This window comes from Channa argus, chromosome 20, assembly GCF_033026475.1.
Source record: "Channa argus isolate prfri chromosome 20, Channa argus male v1.0, whole genome shotgun sequence".
Taxonomy (NCBI): domain Eukaryota; kingdom Metazoa; phylum Chordata; class Actinopteri; order Anabantiformes; family Channidae; genus Channa; species Channa argus.
In genome coordinates this window covers 741298-752167 of record NC_090216.1, presented here as the reverse complement: position 1 = coordinate 752167, position 10870 = coordinate 741298, and the positions used below count along the sequence as shown (strand labels likewise).

The following is a 10870-nucleotide window of genomic DNA, read 5'->3' as shown; positions in this document are numbered from 1 at the left end:
GATTTTTAAAAATTACTTTATTTCTATTGTCATCAATTAAAAAAATAAATTAGACAGTAGATAAATCAATAAATAACATAACTTGTGTTGTTTACTTTAAAAAGTACTCAGTCAACAGGAAGATGATTCCCCTGCATTAGATCTTTGGTTTATGTGCAGTTCATAGTACATATTGTTGAGATATGTGATGGGATGATCAGAGAGACATTTAAGTGTATGTCAGTGCATCAGTCCCGTTAAGGCTCAGGCAGGCTGTAATCTGACAGATGGTTTCCCTCTCTGCGACGTCCGAAACAGCCGAGCAGAAGGTCAACAGCCGTGCTGACTGTGGACTGGACGTCTTTCTCCATCTGACCCCTCAGGGGATTCACTTCCACCATGTCCACTGCGGACAAGAGACCTGCAGGACAAGCACAGGTTGAAGGCACATTTAGACACTGGAACAGGATGTCAAACGGCTTCATATCTCTTGTTGATTTTTCAGGGTTTTCACAATTTGTGACAAACATGGGACCTCATGTCCTCCTAGCCCCCCCAGACTCAGAGAGAAACCTTCTCCCCTTTTCAAGGTTGTTTTGAGTGTTATTGTGGTTATTCTACACCTCTGTGGTCTCTTTTAGATAATTTTAAGATGTTTTGAATATTTGTGGAATTCCTTAGTCCAGGTGAGAGGTAGGTGGGTGGGTGGGTAGAGGGGTAAGTAAGTGGGTAAGTAGGTAGGTGGGTAAGTAGAGGGGTAAGTAGGTGTGTAGGTAGAGGGGTAGGTAGGTAGGTGGGTAAGTAGGTGTGTAGTGTGTAGGTAGAGGGGTAGGTGTGTAGGTGTGTAGTGTGTAGGTAGAGGGGTAGGTGTGTAGGTGTGTAGTGTGTAGGTAGAGGGGTAGGTGTGTAGGTGTGTAGTGTGTAGGTAGAGGGGTAGGTGTGTAGGTGTGTAGTGTGTAGGTAGAGGGGTAGGTGTGTAGGTGTGTAGTGTGTAGGTAGAGGGGTAGGTGTGTAGTGTGTAGTGTGTAGGTAGAGGGGTAGGTGTGTAGTGTGTAGGTAGAGGGGTAGGTGTGTAGTGGGTAGGTAGAGGGGTAAGAGGGGTAGGTTAGTGGGTAGGTAGAGGGGTAAGAGGGGTAGGTAAGTGGGTAGGTAGAGGGGTAAGAGGGGTAGGTAGGTGGGTAGGTAGAGGGGTAAGAGGGGTAGGTAGGTGGGTAGGTAGAGGGGTAGGTGTGTAGGTAGAGGGGTAGGTGGGTAGGTAGAGGGGTAGGTATGTAGGTAGAGGGGTAGGTGGGTAGGTAGAGGGGTAGGTAGAGGGGTAGGTGTGTAGGTAGAGGGGTAGGAAGAGGGGTAGGTGGGTGGGTAGGTAGGTGGGTGGGTAGAGGGGTAGGTGGGTAGGTAGAGGGGTAAGTAGAGGGGTAGGTAGAGGGGTAGGTGGGTGGGTAGGTAGGTGGGTAGGTAGAGGGGTAGGTGGGTGGGTAGGTAGAGGGGTAGGTGTGTAGGTAGAGGGGTAAGTAGAGGGGTAGGTAGAGGGGTAGGTAGAGGGGTAGGTAGAGGGGTAGGTGTGTAGTGTGTAGGTAGAGGGGTAGGTGTGTAGTGTGTAGGTAGAGGGGTAGGTGTGTAGTGTGTAGGTAGAGGGGTAAGAGGGGTAGGTAGAGGGGTAAGAGGGGTAGGTAGGTGGGTAGGTAGAGGGGTAAGAGGGGTAGGTAGGTGGGTAGGTAGAGGGGTAAGAGGGGTAGGTAGGTGGGTAGGTAGAGGGGTAGGTGGGTAGGTAGAGGGGTAGGTGTGTAGGTAGAGGGGTAGGTGGGTAGGTAGAGGGGTAGGTAGAGGGGTAGGTAGAGGGGTAGGTGTGTAGGTAGAGGGGTAAGTAGAGGGGTAGGTGGGTAGGTAGAGGGGTAAGAGGGGTAGGTAGGTGGGTAGGTAGGTGGGTAGGTAGAGGGGTAGGTAGAGGGGTAAGAGGGGTAGGTAGGTGGGTAGGTAGAGGGGTAGGTGGGTAGGTAGAGGGGTAGGTGTGTAGGTAGAGGGGTAGGTGGGTAGGTAGAGGGGTAGGTAGAGGGGTAGGTGTGTAGGTAGAGGGGTAAGAGGGGTAGGTAGGTAGGTGGGTAGGTAGAGGGGTAGGTAGAGGGGTAAGAGGGGTAGGTAGGTGGGTAGGTAGAGGGGTAGGTGTGTAGGTAGCGGGGTAGGTGTGTAGGTAGAGGGGTAAGTAGAGGGGTAGGTGGGTAGGTAGAGGGGTAAGAGGGGTAGGTAGGTGGGTAGGTAGAGGGGTAGGTGGGTAGGTAGAGGGGTAAGTAGAGGGGTAGGTAGAGGGGTAGGTGTGTAGGTAGAGGGGTAAGTAGAGGGGTAGGTAGGTGGGTAGGTAGAGGGGTAGGTAGAGGGGTAAGTAGAGGGGTAGGTGTGTAGGTAGAGGGGTAAGTAGAGGGGTAGGTAGAGGGGTAGGTGGGTAGGTAGGTGTGTAAGTAGGTAGGTGGGTAGGTTGAGGGGTAGGTAGGTGTGTAGGTAGAGGGGTAAGTAGAGGGGTAGGTGGGTAGGTAGAGGGGTAAGAGGGGTAGGTAGGTGGGTAGGTAGGTGGGTAGGTAGAGGGGTAGGTAGAGGGGTAAGAGGGGTAGGTAGGTGGGTAGGTAGAGGGGTAGGTGGGTAGGTAGAGGGGTAAGTAGAGGGGTAGGTGGGTAGGTGGGTAGGTTGAGGGGTAGGTAGGTGTGTAGGTAGAGGGGTAAGTAGAGGGGTAGGTGGGTAGGTAGAGGGGTAAGAGGGGTAGGTAGGTGGGTAGGTAGAGGGGTAGGTAGAGGGGTAAGAGGGGTAGGTAGGTGGGTAGGTAGAGGGGTAGGTAGAGGGGTAGGTGGGTAGGTAGGTGTGTAAGTAGGTAGGTGGGTAGGTAGAGGGGTAAGAGGGGTAGGTAGAGGGGTAAGTAGAGGGGTAGGTGGAGGGGTAAGTAGAGGGGTAGGTGGGTAGGTAGAGGGGTAAGAGGGGTAGGTAGGTGGGTAGGTAGAGGGGTAAGTAGAGGGGTAGGTGGGTAGGTAGAGGGGTAAGAGGGGTAGGTAGGTGGGTAGGTAGAGGGGTAAGTAGAGGGGTAGGTGGGTAGGTAGAGGGGTAAGAGGGGTAGGTAGGTGGGTAGGTAGGTGGGTAGGTAGAGGGGTAGGTAGAGGGGTAGGTAGAGGGGTAAGTAGAGGGGTAGGTAGAGGGGTAGGTGGGTAGGTAGGTGGGTAGGTAGAGGGGTAAGAGGGGTAGGTGGGTAGGTAGAGGGGTAAGTAGAGGGGTAGGTGGGTAGGTAGAGGGGTAAGAGGGGTAGGTAGGTGGGTAGGTAGGTGGGTAGGTAGAGGGGTAGGTAGAGGGGTAAGAGGGGTAGGTAGGTGGGTAGGTAGAGGGGTAGGTAGAGGGGTAAGTAGAGGGGTAGGTGGGTAGGTAGAGGGGTAAGTAGAGGGGTAGGTGGGTAGGTAGAGGGGTAAGTAGAGGGGTAGGTAGAGGGGTAGGTGGGTAGGTAGGTGTGTAAGTAGGTAGGTGGGTAGGTAGAGGGGTAGGTGGAGGGGTAAGTAGAGGGGTAGGTGGGTAGGTAGAGGGGTAAGAGGGGTAGGTAGGTGGGTAGGTAGAGGGGTAAGTAGAGGGGTAGGTGTGTAGGTAGAGGGGTAGGTGTGTAGGTAGAGGGGTAAGTAGAGGGGTAGGTAGAGGGGTAGGTGGGTAGGTAGAGGGGTAAGAGGGGTAGGTAGAGGGGTAAGAGGGGTAGGTAGAGGGGTAGGTAGAGGGGTAAGAGGGATAGGTAGGTGGGTAGGTAGAGGGGTAGGTAGAGGGGTAAGAGGGGTAGGTAGAGGGGTAAGTAGAGGGGTAGGTGTGTAAGTAGGTGGGTAGGTGTGTAGGTGTGTAGGTAGAGGGGTAGGTGTGTAGTGTGTAGTGTGTAGGTAGAGGGGTAGGTGTGTAGTGTGTAGTGTGTAGGTAGAGGGGTAGGTGTGTAGTGTGTAGGTAGAGGGGTAGGTGTGTAGTGTGTAGGGTGTAGGTAGAGGGGTAGGTGTGTAGGGTGTAGGTAGAGGGGTGGGTGGGTAAGTAGGTGGGTAGGTAGGTAGAGGGGTAGGTAGGTGGGTAGGTAGAGAGGTAAGTAGGTGGGTAGGTGGGTGGGTAGGTAGGTAGAGGGGTAGGTGTGTAGGTAGAGGGGTGGGTAGGTAGGTGGGTAGGTGGGTTGGTAGAGGGGTAGGTGGGTAGGTAGAGGGGTAAGTAGAGGGGTAGGTGTGTAGGTAGAGGGGTAGGTGTGTAGGTAGAGGGGTAGAGGGGTAGGTGGGTTGGTAGAGGGGTAGGTGGGTTGGTAGAGGGGTAGGTGGGTTGGTAGAGGGGTAGGTGGGTTGGTAGAGGGGTAGGTGGGTAGGTAGAGGGGTAGGTGGGTAGGTAGGTAGAGGGGTAAGTAGAGGGGTAGGTAGGTGGGTAAGTAGAGGGGTAGGTAGGTGGGTAGGTAGAGGGGTAAGTAGTTGGGTAGGTAGAGGGGTAGGTAGGTGGGTGGGTAGGTAGGTAGAGGGGTAGGTAGGTAGAGGGGTGGGTGGGTAGGTAGAGGGGTAAGTAGGTGGGTAGGTAGAAGGGTAATTAGGTGGGTAGGTAGAAGGGTAAGTAGTTGGGTAGGTAGAAGGGTAGTGGTGAGGGGTGGGGTTGGTAGGTAGGGGGTTGGTTAGGTGGGGTTGGTGGGGGTAGGGTGTAGGTAGGGTGGGTGGGTTGGTAGAGGGGTAGGTGGGTAGTAGGTAGGGTAGAGGGGTGGTGGTTAGTAAGTAGGTGGGTAGGTAGGTGGGGTGGTAGTGGGGGTAAGTAGGTGGGTAGGTTGGGGGTAGGTTGAGGGGTAGTAGTGGGGTAAGTGTTGGGGTAGGTAGGGTAGGGGGGTAGTAGAGGGGTGGTAGTTGGGTTGGTGGTGGGGGTAGGTGGGTAGGTTGGGGGTATGTAGGTAGGTGGTAGGTAGAGGGGTGAGTTGGGGTTGGTGGTGGGTAGGTAGGTAGAGGGGTAGGTAGAGGGGGTAGGGTAGGTGGGTTGGTAGGTGAGGGGTAGGTAGTGGGTGGTTGGTGGGTGGTAGGTAGAGGGGTAGGTAGAGGGGTAAGTAGTTGGGTAGGTAGGTAGAGGGGTAGGTAGGTAGGTAGAGGGGTAAGTAGTTGGGTAGGTAGGTAGAGGGGTAAGTAGTTGGGTAGGTAGGTAGAGGGGTAGGTAGGTAGGTAGAGGGGTAAGTAGTTGGGTAGAGGGGTAAGTAGATGGGTAGGTAGAGGGGTAGGTAGGTGGGTAGGTAGAGGGGTAAGTAGAGGGGTAGGTAGGTGGGTAGGTAGAGGGTTAAGTAGAGGGGTAAGTAGTTGGGTAAGTAGTTGGGTAAGTAGAGGGGTAAGTAGGTAGGTAGAGGGGTAAGTAGGTAGGTAGGTAGGTAGATGGGTAAGTAGAGGGGTAGGTAGGTAGGTAGAGGGGTAAGTAGTTGGGTAGGTAGAGGGGTAAGTAGGTAGGTAGAGGGGTAAGTAGGTAGGTAGGTAGGTAGATGGGTAAGTAGAGGGGTAGGTAGGTGGGTAGGTAGAGGGGTAGGTAGGTGGGTAGGTAGAGGGTTAAGTAGAGGGGTAAGTAGTTGGGTAAGTAGAGGGGTAAGTAGAGGGGTAGGTAGGTGGGTAGGTAGAGGGGTAAGTAGAGGGGTAAGTAGTTGGGTAGGTAGGTAGAGGGGTAGGTAGGTAGGTGGGTAGGTAGAGGGGTGGGTAGGTAGGTAGAGGGGTAGGTAGGTAGGTAGAGGGGTAAGTAGGTAGGTAGAGGGGTAAGTAGAGGGGTAAGTAGTTGGGTAGAGGGGTAGATAGGTAGGTAGGTAGGTAGAGGGGTAAGTAGTTGGGTAGGTAGGTAGAGGGGTAGGTAGGTAGGTAGAGGGGTAAGTAGAGGGGTAGGTAGGTAGGTAGATGGGTAAGTAGAGGGGTAGGTAGGTAGGTAGATGGGTAAGTAGAGGGGTAGGTAGGTAGGTAGGTAGAGGGGTAAGTAGTTGGGTAGAGGGGTAAGTAGGTAGGTAGGTAGAGGGGGAAAAGTCCACCTATCAGCACCACTGGGAGATTCATGACTTAGATAGCACTTCCGCACAGAGGGTCATGTGATCAATTAAAGTCCTACCTGTCTGACAGAGGTGTTCAGTGATGTAGACTCCCTCTCTGTAGGTGAGCCCCCCGACTGCAGGTGTCCCTGTCGCTGGTGTAACAGAGGGGTCAATGGCATCAATGTCGTAGCTCAGGTGAATCGGTTTCTTTACTCTAAAAAGGAGAAACACTATCATCACTGAGGGTTGATGAGTAAGCAAACACTAGCTCTGTGGATTTGATCATAGGTTGACCCTGAAATCTGGGTCAGACTGTAAACAAACACAGTTATCGTATGTTAACAGATGGTTGTCAGGTGTAGTGAAGGGTAACAAGGAAGTTTACTTCTCAGAAAGGTAGGCACACGTCTCCTCCATGACTCTGGCCACACCGAACTGATCCACCTCTGACATGGAAAACGCCTTCACACCCAGGAGCTTCAGGATGTAACTGTGGAAACAAAAGGAATAGTTTAGGTTTTAAAGTGAACACAGCTTTACAGGACAGAACAGTGTTTTAATGAGGCTCATCTTCATCCCCCTAACGCACCAGCTTTTGATGTGACTTTAAATAAACTTACTGCTCTGCTGGATCCAAGTCCCTAAGACCGATGTAGACCAGGTCTTTGGCCGAAACACACGGTTTTATCCAGGAGAAGTTTGGTAAGACGGGAATCTGGTGACACACAGAAAGAAACGTAATAAACGTTTGGGTTTTGCTAGTTTCTTGTAGGCAGCACGGTGGGGGAGTGGTTAGCACTGCTGCCTCACAGCTTGAAGGTCTCAAGCTCAATTCCCTGGCCGGCTGTATCCTTTCAGTGTGGAGTTTACATGTGCTTGTGTGGATTCTTCCAGTTAATAGAGGACTCTAAATTGCCCGTAGATGTGAATGTGAATGTGGCTCTGTGTTGGCCCTGAGACAGACTGGAGACCTGTCCACGGTGGATCCCACCTCTCACCCAATGAAACCTGGAATAGCTTCCAGCCCCAGATACCCTGACCAGGATAGGCTGTTACAGATAATGGATGGACCGTTTTGTGTAATGAGACTCACCTTGGACTGTAGCTCACGTAGGAGGAAAGACACGGGCTGTCCATGGATGTTTCCTGTGGGTGTGGTCACAGGCGTGTTGATGTCGGCGTGAGCGTCGACCCAAACCACACTCAGCTCCCCGACCGCCATCGCATGACCGTGGATGGAGCCGATCGCAAGACTGAACAGACAAACAGCAAACGTGGAAATCATTCATCCATTACTTAAGTGTCATAAATATGAATTTATTACGTGTTACGTGTACCATTCTTGTGTATGTGATATCACAGTAATGTCTTCATCAAAGCGACATTAGTCCATCAGAATGTTACAGTAAAAAATAAAATAGTCTCATTCCAAAAGTTTGTATCGCCCTCGGTGTCCCCCGCACCCCCCACCCACTTCACCTGTCCAAGAAAACGATGACACCTGAGCTCAGTTAACCAGAGGACAACTTATTTTCTGTGAGGAGACACAAACCGACCTGTGGTCCCCTCCCAGCACCACTGCCGTGTGGCCGTCCCTCTTCACGCTCTGCACTGCCTTTGAAAGCCTCTGGTTGGCGCTGCCCACTGCTCGCACACTTTTCACTCGACCCACCAGCTCATCATCAACCATCTCTTCAAACGTCAGGTTCCCATAGTCCTTCACTGCACAGCCTGCACAGACAAACACAAAATTACTCAGTGTCTTTGGCTGTGTCCAAAATCACCCCGACTCACTCATTCTCTACTCGCCATATAATGTTCTTTAACTAGTTCACTCAATTGACATTTCAGACAATAACTGCTGTTTGTGACAGTAATTTTGTCTCTAATGCTGAGAGCAGTGCATTGTGGGATTGATACCAAAAAGTACGACACGTTCCATGTATTCTACTTAGAGTATCCCACAGTGTGATGCTACGAGTGGACATTGTGTTCAAGCAAGTCGTTTTTCATGTCGTAACAAGTCTGTTTCTGGTTAATAATACATTTTCGTGTTGCATTATTTCAAGACATTTTTAAAATAACAAGATATTTATGTTCCAACAACACGTTTGCAGTAATAGAACCTATTTTTACAGTAACATTGTTAGTATTATGCAACATTTCTGACATGAGAAGATGTTTACACATTTTATGAAATACATTTTTAACATCATTACAGGACGTGTTCTTGTTCGTCCATTATCTTCGCTGTCTAACTGGTTCAGGGTTATGGGGGCAGCTCACACTCACATTCACATCCACACACTGGACAGGGAGAACACGCAAACTCCACAGAAGGGCTGCAGGCCACTCCACTCCACCACCGTGCCGCCTCTTTAATAACCAACTTTTCTTTGTTCCTTGTTTGACATTAGAGATAGAGAAAAGCTTTGTTACAGTTTGATTTTCCCTGGATTCTCTCTGAACATTAACAGTCTGCGTGTCCTGTCCACTGCTGCTGTGTGAAAATCACTTTATATTTCACCGTAAAATCAACAATCTGCTGCTGTGAAACCAGTCACCTATGAAATGTCTGTTAGTGTAACTGGGAAGAAGTATGAATCACTGAATCATTCACTTTAGCTTTAGGATGTTTGCTCATGTCTGCAACATTTTTCATACTAATAAATAATACGTTGTGACAGTGGAGGAATATAAATACATTTAATGCTACATTATGGGAAAGATTGTACTTTGTACTGTGCTACATCTATTTAGCAGCTTTAGTTATTTTACATTAAATAAAACACAAAATCATCAAAGCAATAAAGATTAAACCAGTGTTTCCCAACTTTGTTGATCTGTCACCTCTTACACTGAGTTGTTGATAAAGTTCAGATGTTTACATGCACTGTGGTAACCTGGTTACTGCAAATTAATTATTGCTTTTCGGCTTCTGACATAGAACTGAAGTTAACAAATATCTGTTTAGCAGTGGAAACTGACTTGTACTCATTTTTAAAATGGACCATAACGTCCTGTACTCAAGCTGAAGTACTAAAAACACTCTAAAATATACTTAAGAGTCTCAAAGTAGCAGTACTGCACATTTGCAATCAAATAAATGCAGACTGAGTCTAAATTAGGGAACTTTGGAGAAATTGTAAATAATTAAATAGTAAAGTTGCTGTAATCAGACATTGTTTTGAGCGAGATGTTTTAGTATAAACTAACTACCTTTTCAAGGATTTTCATCAAATCAAGCTTCAAGCATGTCTACAAGACATAAAGGCCTGGATGTCCCACAATTTCTTACTTCTAAACTCAGACAAAACTGAAGTCATAGTATTTGGGTCTAAAAATCTCAGAAATCTGCTGTACAACCGTATCGTTACTCTAGATGGTTTTTGTTATTTATCACTAGTTCTGTGTGTTACAGACGTGTCTCTGAGGATCCAGGTCCGACGCCTGCTGTGTTTTGATGATAAACTTCAGTGTGTGTTTTGTGTGTGTGTGTGTGTTTTGTGTGTTTTTGTGTGTGTTTTTGTGTGTGTGTGTTTGTGTTTTGTGTGTTTGTGTGTGTGTTTTGTGTGTTTTTGTGTGTGTGTTTGTGTGTGTGTGTGTGTTTTGTGTGTAGCATGACTCAGGTCATAAACACAGGTTTAATCCTGCTCAGAGCTATTTAAAGTCCTGTCCCACATTCACCCTGTCACCATCAGACAGAACCACCGGTTTCCTCTAAAGGCTCATTAATCAGCCATAAACCAGCATCTCCTCTAAGCAGTTTTCTCCTGGATCAGCTGTGTTTTACATGTAGTTGATCCAGGAAACAGTGCTGCTGTGGTGTTTACAGCATAATCTGACGTCAACACAAATGTAAAGATTAAAACGCTGCTCAACCTGCAAAACGTGTTTTTATGTCGTTTAGCCTGGAAGCTCAAACTGGGAGCAGCTACTGTGACAAGAGTGAAGGTGAGGAAATTAGAGGCAGAAAAGTTGCTACTACATTTTTCAGCGAGGGCCACATACGACACATGAGGGGGACGGGCAAACCAGACATGGTTTTTATTTGAGGACACACATTCTGAGCCGTTTGTCCTTCATCAAAGTGGAAAGTGAGCACATGTTGTAGTTACTACATCTGCAACACACAACTCATGTGTCATGTGTGCACTGGCTGCAGACGTTGGATCCCCTCACACTGAAAAAGGGTAAAAGGGAGGGTGGGGGACAAACTGAAGCTCTAATCATTTGAATCCACAATGAGCTGGTACAAATTTTTAAAAGAGGAAAATTATTGCAAAAGTTTCTCCGCCTTGATTACTTGGTGATTAAGTTTAGGTTTATGTTGAGGAACAAAATTTACTTTTTGTACCAACTAAACAAACTGCGACTTTAGCTCAGACCTTCACGGTTCTTTTTTCATGTGATGCTTCACCTATTGCACAGGTGACGCTTAAAGACGCACCTTGTTGCTCCAGTCTGTGCAGCAGTCCTGCAGCTCGGATCAGGTCCGGACCCTGCTCCACTCCGCCTCTGGGCTGCAGCAAAGAGAGGAAGAAGAGAATCACACATCCGTTATACACACACACACACACACACACACACCTCGTGCAACTTACCTGTCCCCGGGAGAAAGGTGCTCCGATGATCCCCACCGACCGCCGTTGATGATGATGATGAAGGCTCCGTTTGGAGACTGTCACCGCGAGCTGCTGCAGCTTCCTCGCGCTCATGTTGATAACACACACGCAAACACACACACGGCGCCTCCTTAAAAACCACTGTGACGTCGAGTAACGGTCCCATGGGCGGCGACACCTCGCCGTGACGTCATCATCCGTGTTTGTCAAGTTTACATAATACGGTGAGACGGTGAGTTCAGGGTCAGTGGGACACTTCACC

At 49.2% G+C, this 10870-nt stretch overlaps 1 protein-coding gene across 2 annotated transcripts; it reads right to left on the bottom strand.

Moving 5' to 3' along the window:
- Positions 1-10789, bottom strand: arg1 (arginase 1). Of its 2 annotated transcripts, XM_067488731.1 has the most exons (9): positions 10588-10789; positions 10434-10506; positions 8276-8385; positions 7540-7714; positions 7077-7236; positions 6604-6698; positions 6369-6473; positions 6061-6197; positions 1-400 (listed from the first exon to the last, which is right to left on the bottom strand). In XM_067488731.1, exons 1-9 carry the CDS (start codon positions 10772-10774, stop codon positions 237-239), a joined length of 1206 nt encoding a protein of 401 aa, XP_067344832.1. In that variant the 5' UTR covers positions 10775-10789; the 3' UTR covers positions 1-236. The 2 variants fall into 2 exon arrangements, with proteins under 2 accessions (XP_067344832.1, XP_067344833.1); XM_067488732.1 differs by lacking the exon at positions 8276-8385 and having other exon boundaries at positions 10588-10747.
- Positions 10790-10870: the final 81 nt, after the last annotated feature.